Source organism: Anguilla anguilla, chromosome 6 (assembly GCF_013347855.1).
Source record: "Anguilla anguilla isolate fAngAng1 chromosome 6, fAngAng1.pri, whole genome shotgun sequence".
NCBI classification, from domain to species: Eukaryota; Metazoa; Chordata; class Actinopteri; order Anguilliformes; family Anguillidae; genus Anguilla; species Anguilla anguilla.
In genome coordinates, this window is record NC_049206.1 from 25,023,244 (window position 1) to 25,038,642 (window position 15,399).

At 46.6% G+C, this 15,399-nt stretch overlaps 1 protein-coding gene across 26 annotated transcripts in view; it reads right to left on the reverse strand.

The window, feature by feature from the left end:
• Positions 1–15,399, reverse strand: part of dlg1l (discs, large (Drosophila) homolog 1, like) — a 158,460-nt gene that overhangs the window by 45,128 nt on the left and 97,933 nt on the right. For 11 of the 26 annotated variants that reach the window (XM_035421078.1, XM_035421081.1, XM_035421077.1 and 8 more), the window contains 2 exons: positions 4,655–4,741; positions 4,076–4,129 (listed from right to left, as the gene is read on the reverse strand). The exons of 1 other annotated variant lie outside the window; for it this stretch is intronic. In XM_035421078.1, coding sequence (XP_035276969.1) covers positions 4,076–4,129; positions 4,655–4,741 — 141 coding nt within the window. The remainder of the gene's footprint in view (positions 1–4,075; positions 4,130–4,654; positions 4,742–15,399) is intronic. 14 more of the 26 variants (XM_035421080.1, XM_035421086.1, XM_035421090.1 and 11 more) reach the window with 2 other exon arrangements.

A 15,399-nucleotide genomic window follows, 5' to 3' on the forward strand; every position in this document is an offset into this window, starting at 1 on the left:
AAATTTAAAAAATCGTAATTTCTGCAACCCGCACCCCCTGCACAACCAGACGCTAGCCTGACATCCAAACATCTGGACCCGACACCCGCGCTCTCTCCTTTAGGGCTGATCCCAGATCAGTGCTCCCTAGACACCCCAATCCAATGAACATCGGGGCAAATGCAAACGCAAATGTGGGTTCTGCAGAGCGGGTGTTTGAATACATTCAGGCACGTTCAGATGAAAAAGGGTGATGCTCTACATGGGTAATGAGCTGCAGGGTCGGTGTCTTATTCCTGTATTTTCGAAGTCTTTAATCGCAACACACGCTCTCTCCGCCACGTACAATTGTCCATTATGGCCTCAGTACGATAAAGGACATCTGAAGTGCTTCTGCTAATGAATTCCTTATCACAGGAAAGCTCAAATTAAAAGGAAAAAAAAAAAAAACACCTGAGATTCTAAGGGATTCTTGATTGAAAATGAGCACTGGTGCTAATTTTCTTACGCAGTGATATATCGGGTAATTTATTTTAATGTTCGAATGTGCAATATGTCGAGTTTAATTAACAATGTAAGCATTTAATTTGGCTTACGTAAACGGTACCCTTCTGTCAATGTGAAGGGCAGGAGTGGAGTGTAGAACTCACCGAAGTCTTTGTAATGTGCCTTCTCTAGCCACAAGCAGGTGCATGTCTTTATAAAGCGAGAGCTGTATTTTACTGTATGACATCACCCCATGATATGCGTCTCAACATACAAAGTGAAAAATTAATTTAGCAACACGGCAACACAGAGCCAATAAAATAATAAAATGCTGTTCTCGAGCTGCGAGCACAATGCGTCGTGACAGAAGAAAAGAGCAGAAAACTCAAGAACTCTGGATGATGAGTAGGCAGAGGTACAGTTTAGTCAGGAATATGGTGAGCATTGTTGGGCCTGTTCTCTTCAGTATGTTGTGTTACATCATGTTACTATTTCAGCCCAGCAACTGTCATTTTCCATGCGAGTGCATTTGCTGTCCTGGAGCGGACACACAGCAGTCAAACAGGTGAACTGCTTTTAGCATTTTCATCCTAACATTAGAAACTAACAACAGTTCTGGCCAAGTTAAAGTTGCATGACAAAGAACTTAGTGAAATTATAGATATTTTAAAAAAATAAGTGTATTGTAAATCTTTCCCCATTAATAAGCACTCGTTGGGAAATTGGAGGACATGGCAAAGCAATCTGTAGGCTTTAAATGCAAATGACTGGCAGCTCTGTGCATCTGTATTCCCTGCGTGCAGCAGATTAATCCCACGGAGACAAAGACAGGTTCTGCTGACAGCGGTTAATATTTCCCATGCCGATTTTCCAATCCAGATTGGGCAGCCATTCCATCTGCCTCGCAGATTTAATTAAGGCTGATAAGCCGTGTGCACTTCCACGCTAACACAGAAAAGCTGACAAAGACCCCAACAGAAAGGACGGTCTCCTTCACAGAGTGAAAAAAAATGTACATTTAAAATAAAAAACCACTATTATATTTTAAAACAAAACCAGATAATACTGAAACCCAAACCAGGTCTTAGTGAGCTGACCGGTCGCAGGTCATGTGACTTGCGACTGGCGAATCGGAGCTCATTAAAACCTGACAATCGCGACGGTCAACACTAAAAAAATTTAAAAAAAATAAAAAAAAGGCATTTGAACAGATTCCTCTGTGACGACTGTGCGCTTACCCAAGGCTGACATCAGCAGCCCGGGGACCTGTTCTTTTTCACGACTGGTTAATAGCCTGCGTTACCGGGGCAACCATCCTCCGGGGAGGGCGGACGAAAGCGCTCACGGCATGAAGCGGCACGCCGTTTGGTGGGGCGTGACGGCGGTGGCCTCTATAGGCCGGGCTTAGGGAGGGATAAAGGATTACTGGACGCTGCCGTGCCGGTTTAGGGATGGGGGGGAGGGAGGGAGGGAGGTGTCCCGAAACGCTATGCATTGACATTGCTCTAACGGAAGCAATGATTCGACAGATGATGAAGACTCACTCGTTAGGAAGAGTCCCTTTGCTGAGAGGGAAGGCGTGGGCTGCACTAGCAGCTCAACATCTACAGCCAATCAGGAGCCAGGATTCCTGGCAACGTTGCCAACACAACGCCACAGAGGAATTAACCCATACTGCACTGTGCTACTCTACTTGGTTGCACTGGTTCTTTTGCTTCTTGAAACATTTACTGGAGTAAGAACATATATATAAAATGAATTATGTCAAATCCTAATTCCAGTCACCTTTAAACATATCTGAAGTGCAGTTGTCTCTTGGGGCAGAGAGTTATCAATACAATAAGAATATGCCTCCATATACTATCTCTATCACTTAAACCACATGAGTAACCAATAGCACACAATTGCACTGGGCACTTGTCGTTTCATTCCGGATGTAATTCGCAGCTTGCCCTCGTATTATGTAGAGGGTCACCAAAGAAAGGCCAATCCAGTCATGACAGCATAATAACGGTTCACAGCAGGGACCGGATCAGTTTGACTTGAGCTTAAGACGTGCCAGTCAGTCACAATCCATCTCGCTGACCCCCTTGTCAGCCACGACGCGGGCGACTTTCTCTGGGGACGGCTCTGAGAGACGGGGTGTGTTAAATTCAGGCGCATTGAGAGACAGGGGCTGACTGGCATGGCCTTTGTTTTTCAGGACCATGGACAGCGAAGGCCTCGTACCACAGTCTCGTCCGTGAAACCTTTGCGCACAGACACCCGTCCGACTGACGCTCCTGCCATTCAGCCTGGCTCCCACTCGCTGGAGCTGACATACAGGACCCCTCCCCCAAATCATCATCAGTGTGGGTCCAGATCCCAACAGAGCACTGCTATAGTTGATTACTCTCCTGTAAACCTGGCCATCCTACTTCTACACAATGGCTATATAAGTTTTTCTTGTGTTTTTCCGTGTCAACACGAACAGCAACGGGCCCTCGAGCCATCGATGGGACTCATTTAGATTCAGCCTTTCTCAAGGGCACCCTGTTCGCCTGACACGCATACACAGTCTGATTTCATTACGGACAGTTTTACTCATCATGAAGATGAGTACATTTCATCTCGAAGGGATAAACCACCTTAGCAACATCCCAGCTTTGCGTGGCAAGCAGAATAATGGCTAGTGGGAAAAGTCCATTCACAAAATCGGTGCATTTTCATCAGCATCAGAATCTGCTGTGCATATGACCTTACGTTGCACAAAAGCCCCTGTAGCAAACACTGAATTGACACGTCTCTGAAATCAAACAGGCTGGGAACATCAGTTTAAAGTTTCAGTTCAACTTCTTGTATTTCCAGCTCGCAATCCGCGGTGGCCTTTCTGTCTCTTTAACTTCTATGCTATGTCATTAGATCAGAATCTCTGTTATACATTTTCCAAATGATGCCCCCTTCACAAAATCTGAGCAACACCACCGGTTTAGAGACTCCCTTTTCCCTTGATTATTTCACTTCATATCCTGGCTAACTGTTTCAGGCTAACTGTATCTTATTAAAACATGTGCTGCTCTCCATTGGTACAAAAGGGAATGTGAGAAGGGACGCGAGTTGCAATGATATAACCAGTGCAATTTACATGAGAGCGCATTTATCCAGCATTTCACAGCAAATGCGTGTGTGAGCACTTCTCCGTGCCTCGCGGCGAGCCCGGAACACGGAAGAGGCGCGAACAGCTAAGCGGCGTCCCAGCACGGAACGCGGTAAGCACGCGCACAGCTGGCTGCGCTGGCGCGGCAACGCGACCGGGTCTGGTGCAGCTTCACTGAGGGACATATGCTACGCTATGCTACGCTACGCTATGCTACGCTACACGTGCGGCATGGACGAGCCTTTGTAATCTCTCTCATGGCTAACCTACGGTACCAATGATCTTCTTGAACATAAAAAGTAAATCTTTGTTTGACCTGAAAAGCAATCTGGACATTGTGGCCAGATTCAAGATGCTTTACATGGCAAAGTGGTGGCTTCTAAGGAAGTACAGTTGTGAAAAATTAAAAGTGCAATCACTTGGACAAGTACATTACAAGCGACAAAAAAATTATAAAGAAATAAGTGAACTTACATATGGAGGTGCATCCAGATTATCTGTATTCACCACTACGGGAGGAGGGTTTGCCTTGAAAAGAAAGGGTACAAGAAAACTTCCGTTAGGATTGACCTGTTCAACGCAGAATGCAGAGAAATCCCACAGTCGCAAAGTCTGCCGACGAACAGTGTAGTTCAACGAGCTCAAATCAGCGCTAGGGAAAAGCGTTAGGGCTCTTCTAAATCTACGCGAGACAAAATTTTCCACTTACTCTATGCATGTTTCAAAGACAAGAACTACACTCGCATTGGCTAGAGATTACCCGGGCGGAATGCCTACATACGTGGCATTTTATACTGCAGAACATGCAGTGCTGAAGCATGAAGGCTATCAGGCGTCCCAGCAAAGGAGAGCGATTTCGTCGGGCTCGCCTTTGGAATCCAGGCTCCTCTTGCCTTCGCACGCCGACTTTCAGCAATGGACACAGCCTGGCATTGCCCCCCCCCCCTGTAATCTCTAACCCCATCAAAACAGCAGTGAAATGGGAGGGGCTTAAACAACAACAACAAAAAAAAAAAAAAAGCAAAAGCAAAAGGAAAGGGAAAAAAAAAAGACCTGTGAGGCGGGTGGAGGGATGACGGGGGTCTCGGCTGGGACCGGCGAGATGGGAATCACAGGGATTATGGGAGCGGCATCTGTCTGCTTAAACAATAGCATGGGGGGGGGGGGGGGGTCAGAGGTCAGGACACAAAACACAAACACCACAAACACAGAGGATGCTCACGAAGGATCGTGGACAGTTGCGCATGAAGCGGTGGGGGAGGGGGAGGGGGAGGGGGGGGTGGGGGAAGGGGGCGATGGCGTGCAGGATGTCGTCTTAGCGGCGAGGTAGCGCCGGTAGCTTGCGTGCGCACGCGTGTGTGCGTGTGTGTACATGTGTTCCCGTGCATGCGTGCCCATGCTTGTGAGTGTGTGTGTGCGTGTGTGTGCCCTCCGTGCCGATGTCTGTGAGTGAGTGTGCGAACATATGCGCGTGTGTCTCTGCATGTGCGGTGATTATTAAACAGCGTGAATTAGACTGATCCTGGTAGAGCTGCGCGGGTACTGCACAGCTGAGAGGATAGAAGAGGAAAAGAAACCAAAACCACTGCCCTTCACCCCACTGATCCTGGATCAGTTCAGTACAGGATGAGGGAGCAGTAATTTTGGATACAGGCCTCCTGAGATATCCTATAGGTGTGGAAAAAGAATGATTACAGACTCACTCCAATGAAAATTATTTTTTTTTTAAACCCACAAAAAAACCACAAAAGCACAAAACATGCGTAGCATACAGACGTGTTTTTGAAGAAAATACACTTTTTTTTCGTTCTAAACTAAACTCACACAAAAAAATATCTGAGGGCAGAAGCACGACGTCCGCTGGGGTGGCGTGACGGCGTCCCGCCGGGCGGCAGCTTGTCGCCGAGTGGGCGGGGACAATTTCACCTCGCGCCAGCACGCGCCCACGCTCAGCACGGAGGAGCGGCCCACGCGGGGCTCAGTCTCATCTCCACTGCCGCTCGCCGCGCCTACACATGCCTGGGTACGTTCCGCACGCGTGCTACCGGTTTCATTTGTGTGGGGGGGGGGGGGGGGGGGGGGGGAGAAAAGGAAGAAACGATGGGGTAGATGTTCTGCCGGAGTGTCTTCTTCACGTTGCTGGGAGAACACGTTTCACCATTCGCTACCTTAAGAGAGAGTTTTAAAGCAGACTGATTTGGTTTTTCATCCAGATAACCGAAAGCTTGTTTTTTCTTTCGTTGTTATGTCTTTTTCACATGACATGAGCTTCCCGTTAAATGTCTTGCGTTTCCACATCAAAATGTCCGCCTAGACAAACGAAAATTCTTTACAAACGCAATCGAGGACAACTGAAAAGGCGATGTTAAACCTTCACGTGAGATTACTAGCCACGGATCCAGAATACTACGGTGTGCGTAAATGCTAATTGCAGAGCGCCGTGAGAAAGGAAAATTAGTAACACGCTGCACACGTCGCCTGAACCGAAACAATTATGAGACTGTGTCTATTTTGTCCCTCGATAGTAATCTCTTCCCACGTGTGAGTGTGCTAAATGTGATCTAACAGTCATTCGACAGCGTGAGAGGTTATGCAGAAACATAGAAATGGCTCTGGCGCTATGTGACTAGCATCTCCAAATGACCGAATGATGCAGCCACAGGCAGGGGGTCCGGCGCGCTAATATGCAAGCCTCTGCGCGCGGCTAAGTCTCTGTAAAACTGGAGAGCCTGCAGACGTCACCTCGCCTCTTCTGCAGCGTAGGTTGGGGGGGGGGGAGGGGGGTGTGGGAACTGAGCACCCCGTACGGCGATGGGAGTTATCGCTCCTGGGCTGTATTAAAGAGCCAAACCTCTCACCACCCAATGAAACGATCGTGAATACTAAACTTCAGGCCAATGAAAGACTGAACCTTGCGGACAGCAGCAGAGTTAGGCAGCCCAACTGTTACCCACTGGTACTGCATACAGCGTCTTAACCTGCCGTTTGTTTGCCTTTGTGAGTGTACGTTTATCCATCTACATTCAAACAAAACCCAGCAAGAGTTAAATCCAGACCAAACACATTCAGCTGGACTACCACCCAAACCAAATACACCTAAATAGTTACAGCCACAACTACCACACCCAGCTAGAGTTACACCAAAAACAACCACACCCAGCTAGTTACACCCAGAACAAACACACCCAGCTAGAGTTACACCCAGAACAACCACACCCAGCCAGTCACACCCAGAACAAACACACCCAACTAGAGTTCCACCCAGAACAAACACACAGCTAGTTACACCCAGAACAAACACACCCAGCTAGAGTTACACCCAGAACAAACACACCCAGCAAGAGTTACACCCAGAACAAACACACCCAGCTAGTCACACCCAGAACAAACACACCCAGCTAGTCACACCCAGAACAAACATACCCAGCAAGAGTTCCACCCAGAACAAACACACCCAGCTAGAGTTACACCCAGAACAAACACACCCAGCTAGAGTTACACCCAGAACAAACACACCCAGCTAGAGTTACACCCAGAACAAACACACCCAGCTAGAGTTACACCCAGAACAAACACACCCAGCTAGTCCCACCCAGAACAAACACACCCAGCTAGTCACACCCAGAACAAACACACCCAGCTAGAGTTACACCCAGAACAAGCACACCCAGCTAGTTACAAACACACCCAGCTAGAGTTACACCCAGAACAAACACACCCAGCTAGAGCTACAAAAGCACTGAGTTGAAGTTACACCCAGACTGTACACGTCCAGGCCACCCAGATAAAACATTTCCATCTCCTCACAGACAGCTACTCATAAACTTTGAGACTGGGATGTACAGTTCTGCGATAGCGGCTTCAGTGAAGCTACACTCCTATGTTGGGGCAAACTTGCATAAACGCAGTTGCGCTTTGAAGCCTTGCCGAGAGCCATTGGATGGGAGAGCTAAAATTAGCCCAGATCTATAGCATCGATCAGAGTCCCAGTTTCAGCCTGCTGTTTGAATCCTGCATAACAGCAGAATTAATCACAAATGAAAACTACTTGGTTCAAAAAAGCCCACTGTATCAGGAAGTCAGCACATTCTAACGAGATTTGAAAAAAGATTTGATCCCAAGATTTGACATTCCAGCTGACAGAATTTCTTCTTCGTCTGTGAACTCTAAAACATACAGAGCAAATATACATTGCATGACAACGACTACAGAAATACTCAGATACACGTGTTTGTAAGTATAAGAGTCCAACAAAGTCCAACATTGCTATTATTGCTATCCAATTATACTCACATTCATTAAAATCCTAAAGAAGACTTTCTGAAGTTTCAGCTAATCACACAAAGATGGTCACCAAAACGCCAATATGTTGTCTAAACCACTGAGTATGGGTGTAATACTTGGCGCTCAATCTTAATTCAATTCCATACGATTCAAGTTTATTTGTATTGTACTGACAGAGAACTGTCACAGAGACGCTTTACAGAGCGGCAAGGCAAGAAACAGAGCAAACACCAGGCCTGAACCTCCAAAAAAGCAAGCACATGAGGTAAAGAATCCCAGTGGGGAGAAAACCCTCAAACGGCGGCAAGAAAAAAAACCTGAAACCTGGACAGGAACCCGGCTATCTTAGCGCGCGATGTTCTTTAAACCGTGACCCGCAAAACCCTGGCAAAGCAGCCGGCCTCCACGGTGGGGCCCGACGGTGGGAACGCACCTCATCCAGGGCCAGAGCGGCCCAGGAGCCCCAGTGGCGGAGGCCGGTGGCGGTGGCCTTGGCCACGCTCCTGGTGGGGCTCTTCTTGACGCTGTCGCGGAGGTTGACGAACCTGCCGCGGGCCTTGGAGGAGGGGGCGGGGAGGGCGCAGGGGCAGCGGGGGTTCGGGGCCGGGGCCGGGGGCGGGAGCCTCGGCTCGGCCCCGGGGCCGACGGCGCTCTCCCCCGCGCCCTCGCAGCGGTGCTCGCGCCTCGGCTGGTACGCCGCCATTCGGGACCGACGCGGGCCGGGGCGGCTGCCGCCTTCCTCTCTTCTCCTCGTTTAGTTTTCGGGTGGCTTTTTCCACGCGACGTGTCGCCAAAGTGGCCGGAGTGACGACTCCGGTCCGATCCTCTGGCCCAAAGCCCCTCCCCTCTCACCTCCTCCTCTCTCTCTTTCTATCTCCCTCCCCTGGGTTTCGAGCTGGTTCTCTCTCTCGCTGCCCTCTCTCGTCTCTCCTGTGTTCTCTTCCCAACTAATGAGTTTCACTGGGCACCGCACATGACAGCACGCAGCCCCTCTTCCCAGGCATGAATAATCAATGCGCTGCACCGAATACGGGCTAGCCTAGCCAGACCGGTGCGGACGCTCCTTTTTCTCTTCGGGTGGACGGGTGGGATTCGTGAAGAAGACCGTTCCGGGTTCATCGGCACGATTTTGTCTGAACAGACTGGTCCAAACGCGCTTCTGGCAGCCGGCCCGAGACCAAGGAGCCGATGCCAGATCAGACGGCGAGGCCGGGCGTCACGGCGGCTGTGACGGAAGGCTCCGGAAGAGGGGCGGGGACGTCATAACGGGAGGGGAAGTGGAGCGAAAGGGCCGTCTGCCGTGAGCCGCCGTCGAGACGGCCCCCTTTTTTCCGCCGGGGCGCCTAGCGTCGCGCGCTAAACCGCCGGATCCCGCTCCGGCCTTTCGGGCCTGCGTCCCGGCAGCGGGTCGGGTGACGGTCGGTGACCAGCGCCGCCTCGAACGCGGCGTCGCACAGAGCGCCCGCGGGAACGCCGCACGCAAAACCGATCCGAAGGCTGACGTCGCTCGGGTGTTGAAGCCGGGGGTCTGCGACGTTTGCACTTTTACAACTACGTGAATTCCCATTTCCCCACTTACAGTCTGAAAATCCCCAATCTCCCACTGTGTTACAGACCGGCAAATCTCCATATGCAAAACAGGAGTCATTTACATTATATTGCGTTGAGAAGTTCTTATTATATGTATATGTCACTATACTAAATTAATGTATGTAATGAGATAAAGAGAAAATCACTTACTACAAGATTTAATTAGCATAGACTGTGTCAGCAAACGTTCAACACAAAGCAACACACTCGGGTCCCTGAGCAGAGGGTCGAGTGACTGCAGGAACTAAACTGAGGGAGCCCTTCCAACGTTTTCCAGGAAGGTAAAAGTGAAGTGGTGCATACCGAGAAACGGAATCCTTCTTTTCAGCATAAAGGATAAGCATTCCGAAACAGATGACCACATTAACAATACAGTTCACTGCAGATCCCATTTCACAGATAACATATGTGGTACCCCATTTTATACACACACACACACACACACACACACGCACACACATGCACACACACACACTTGCTTGGGAGTACAATGACAGTCACCCGTACTAAGCATTGACCCTTTCTGGACCAATCACAAAATGGCAATAACCCACTAGCTCATAGTTTTGGTATGACCTTCAACAACACTTAGCTACATAGTAGTTTTGAAACAAAAATATTGAAAGCTTTTTTCTTCCCTTAATCAATAAACATATGTAAGTTTTCATTGAGACATTTATGTGAAAATGCATTATCAGATATAGGCTAAATATTTTAATGTGTATTTACTCATAATGTGGAACAAAAACTACTACTACTTATGATCAAAAACCTACTTCTATATGATGTTTTTCATGATTGAGTATTTACCTCAAAATAAACTAATGCATGCACTGTTGGACATAATGTGAAATCCACAGCATCATCTTAGGATATCTGATATTAATAAGAGATCTATATCTGATCTTAGATGACAGAAACTAACATCATTTCTGTCATGGATGATAAGCAGAAGGCTTTCGTATTCCACATTGCATATGAACACTGCCATCTACAGGCTGCATGCAAGAACAACCATTATTGACTGAGTAAACTGTGTACTCAACAGAGCACTTTCTGAGTACACCAACCAGCTGGGGATGCACACAACAAACAGCATAAAAGAAACAGGCCCCACTATAGCCATAGCAACCTGACACAAAGTACTAATCTATAAAAAATGCACAGTATTCCACAGGTCATCGTGCCAACTGGTGACTGGGTAAGAAGTACACAAATGAAGACTGAAATTAGCCACGTGTTCTCACAGGCGGAGTAATCTAACTTAGGGTCAGGGAAGAGACTCAAGCACCATAAAACCATCGCTGTCCACGGAAGTATTTTCCCCCAAAGGCACGGGGCAGCACACCACGCCTTTGTAAAAGGACTGCTGAGGCCAACACGCAACTCCGGGGATGATTTAGGGCTCAGCTGTGTCTGTGCCGGCCGTAGGCGAAGCTGTGCGAGGTCCTGAAGCACTGCCAGGCCCTTGGGCGAGAGCAGGGAGCTCCAACAGAAGCTGAAGCGCAGATACAGCCCTCTCTGTTTCTCCCACACCCTCCCCGTATCACAGGCTATTTTAATAATGGAAAAACAATTCTGCCAACGTTCAAAGAATGACTTGGACTCCTGCTGGCCGGACGTAATTAAGATGGATTAACCGTGGGAGATATTTTGTGGTCTGCTGTAAGTACAGGGGTCACAATATTTGAGCAACCCACACCACTTATTTGCATTCTGAGACAGACTGAAGACATAGGATTTGTTGTTGTTATTATTATTACTATTATTATCATTGATTATAATTAAGAAGTAACAGCAGTGACGGTATGGGGTCACAGGACACGGCTTATGATTTAAGCGCAGGCGGCACTTGTGTCAGATTCCCTGCTCGTGTGGAGAGCTGCGCAGGCTTCTGCGGTGATTCATCCAGAGAGCCGAGGCTCCATCCCACACAGCAGATAGCTCTCTCTCCGGCCCCGCCCCCCCATCAGCAGAGAGAGAGAGAGAGAGAGTGATGCAATACTACGGATGCTCGCCAAAGGAAGGAATCTTAATCCCCCCCCAGGTCTCCCTTCTCCAACGAGATGCTAACGCTCGCGGGTAAGGGGAACGCGAACAAGCCGACGGCGTAATGCGACCACGGCGCCTTTGCCGTTACTATTGCCATGGCAACGGCGTCTTACCGTTCACAGGAGCTGCGGGAGCTCGCGGCGTTCTCGGCTCACACAGCGGAGCGCGGCCGCGGCTGCGGGAATATAAACGATGAACCCCCCCCAGGTTTAAACCCTTCTCATCGATCGGCCACTCTGCTGTGTGATCCAGGAGACGGTCAGCTCAATCGATGAATGTATCACAAACAGAAAACACCTTTTTCCCCGAATGTGTCACCCGCCTGATGGATCGGTAGGGCATACAGCATCCAGAGTTTGGCGCCTTTCAGGGTTTCTCAGAGAAACCACTACAATGGCCACAGACGCACAGTTCTCAAATATTAACTTCTGTGCAATATGACTTTATGCAGCTAAACAGAATTAAAATACAACTTCACACAGACACACAAGAAAGCTCCAAAATTGGGGTAGTTACCAAATTACATACTCATCAAATTTATATTCTTAATCATCAGATTCTTCTGCTTCGCCTCATTTTCCTGCTGATAACATCAGAAACGCTCGCATAATGTTTGCCATTGGCCAATATCCCCTTAAACCAAAGAAAATTTTTGTTCACTGCTTCATAATCTACTTCACTCAATCACGACATCTATTCTATAAAGACAACATCTGTTTTAAATAGAAATGAATCACACTGCTATTTTAAGCCTCTGGGAGGTTCAGAAAACTTGTTAACTACGAGAAATTTGTTAACTACGTTCAGAAATGATCAGCATTCAAAATTTTTAGCACAGTTGAGATTTAAAAATTCAAACGTTCTGACATATTGCCTTCATTAATGAAATGTCGTATGCTGATAGCAACATCATAAACGTAACTACAGTGTCATCATTGGTGTGAGACCAATAAGAGCTTCACCTCTATTTTAAGGTAAAATCCAAATCCCACCCTGTTGGATTGTATTTTTATATACCACTGAAACTGTCCAAACAGTGATGTCAGTATACCCCTGCTTTGCTGATATAACAAAACTCTTACAGGACAAATGGGACATTCCATGTGAATTTAAACAGAAAATTCCACTGACATCTCAAATGCAGACCCTTTAACAACAGGAAGAGTATACTCTATGTCAAAGGAAGACATGGAGAAAGCCTTAGCTGCCTTGCTCAATAACAAAACTTAAAAGGGACGCCTCGTTGTCCACCTAATACCCTTTAGGAAGAACATGTAGCAAAATGAGATAAAGTAAGAGAAATCTCTTTTTCACTCTGTTATTTGCAAAAGAGTAATAATTTTGTCTGTTACATTTAAAAAAATATTTTGTTGTTTGCATTACCCCCACCCACATAAAATGGGCTATAGCTGAAGTTCCACAGATCTAACTTAATTTTGCTGTGATTAATGAAGTTTATAGAGCAACATATCAAAAGATGAGAAATCAAAAATTGTACTTCTAAAATATTCATATTTTTCAAAATTTATAAATTGCTGCACAAAAATCTTCAAAAAATCTTAACTGCATTTACCCTCATTTGATGCTCTATAAGGATTAGGCTACATTGATCCCATATATGTACCATGCATGGTAAAAAAAAAAAATTACTAAAAACTAAATGATGCACCTATAGGGACAAATTCCACAAATTAAATTGCAATTTTCACACAAGATATTTGAGACACAACATGTGCATATATATCATATCACAGTACATGCAAAAAAAAAAAAACATCCTTCCTCCATATGATTTCTTTGTGGAAATGAAAATCTGAGACCTCAAGGGAATATTTGTGTGCAAATGCCTCCTTGACTTACTCAGTAAATCCATTTTCCCATAATTGCCCTCATCAATTACACTGGTATTATTGGCACACAACTGCATTTGCTCAAAGATCCGGTTTCTAGCTGTGGATTGTTCAGGTTGTTTAAATCTGTTAGAATGACATTGCATTATGCCAACCATGCCCCCAAACAACTGATCCCGCCCCCTTACCCCCAACCAACGAGAGCACTGGGAAAAACAGGGATGCACACTCATCTCTGGGGAAATGCAATTTTTTGTCCGTGCACTGCTCCGAAATACCAATATGAGCTTGCTAAAGCTGTACGGTATATGCCAGGCTTAATAAACTCCCAGATATTTAATATTTTGCATTTGCAATATGTGTGACACTGGCACATAATAAAGCTTGACAGTTCCCTATGATGTGACCAAGGAATTTCAGTAGGACTCTTCCCTTTATTACTATAGAAAGGAGCTTTCAGTCTGTTCTCTGAGTCCCTTCACTGTTAGGGGCAGAGGAATGGAGATTCAGATTCCTCCAAAATTGTACTTGTAAGCCGGTCTTGTCCCTGAAACATCCTCTGTATGTAGGAAGGAGTACACAGAAGTGCACGGTGTCTCTTCAATTTCACTCGCACAGTGACAGAGAAGGACTTTACGTGTGCAGCTAGAGCAGACCATATAACGTACAAAGGAACAGGAGAGGGAGGAGGGACCAGACTCTAGAGTGTACATAGGCACAGGAAAAGCTAGGAGGGGCCAGACCATAGAGTATACAAACAAACTGGAGAAGGTAGGAGAGGCCAGACAAACGAACTGGAGAGGGTAGGAGGGGCAAGACCATAGAGCGTACAAACGAACTGGAGAGAGTAGGAGAGGCCAGACAAACGAACTGGAGAGGGTAGGAGGGGCAAGGAGTGGCTCCCTATCTAGTTAAATATGCATTTCTATAGTGCCCAAATGGCCAGAGCACCGTCCAACACAAAAACAATTCCACTGACCGAAAACCCTCCCTCCCCAGGTGACACTACAGCAAATTAGATACGGTCTGGCGAGGCTGTCAAAGTACCAGCAGGGTCTGGTTGTGCATCCACAAGTTACAACAGAATCTTAATAGCATGAGCCACCCTTGTAGCCTGTAGAATAAGAAGAAATCCCAGTCTTCAAGGTCACGGAAAGTCACACTGTGGCCATCCAATCTGCTTGGGAGGAGGGAAGAGCCATGGAAACAAAGCCATGGAAACAAAGCATTTCCTTTGAGATAAGCTCCTAGAGGGGACAGCCTTAGCTCATTGAGTAAGCCTGACCTATTTCCATCTTAAGTGCCAATCCAAAAAACCCTAGAGTGGAGAGAGGCAGACGCAAAGCCTAGACTCGGAGACCTATCTCATCTCACGGTGAATTAGGCTATTTTCTCTCGGGCTCATAGACTGGATACTTAATCACAGAGACTTTGGCTGAGCACACTTTAATAATACATTTACATTCAGCCATTTGGTAGACACCCTTATCCACAGCAACCAATATTATTATTAATTATCATCATTATTATTGTCACAAACAATAGTAACAGCCATTACATCAAACTGCAATACAACTGACATACTATGTCAGCTGTCATATATTAAGCACAAGGGGAGATTGTGGACATAGAGTTGTAAGTAGCCGAGTAATTAAACTGAGGTTTTGAAGTGAGGGTAGTGTTTAATGAACAATGCATAGTAGTGTAATAATGCTACATCCCTTTAAAAAGAATGAACATTGTTGTATGCCCTTATAAGCATGCTTTGTTGACTGGCGCCCCACTCCAAAGGAACTGTTACCACAGCAACACTTATCATAAGCTGATCGTCTTGTTACATACAATTACAATACAATACAATCTTTATGTCCAGCCCAGCTTGGAAAATTGTCTTCAGCCTCAATAAGAACACACAATAGCAACAGAATCACCATCCATTTAGGCATAGAACACATAGGCATACATATATCATAATAAGTACATAGTACAAATACGTTTCATACAATTCACATAGCTTTGATG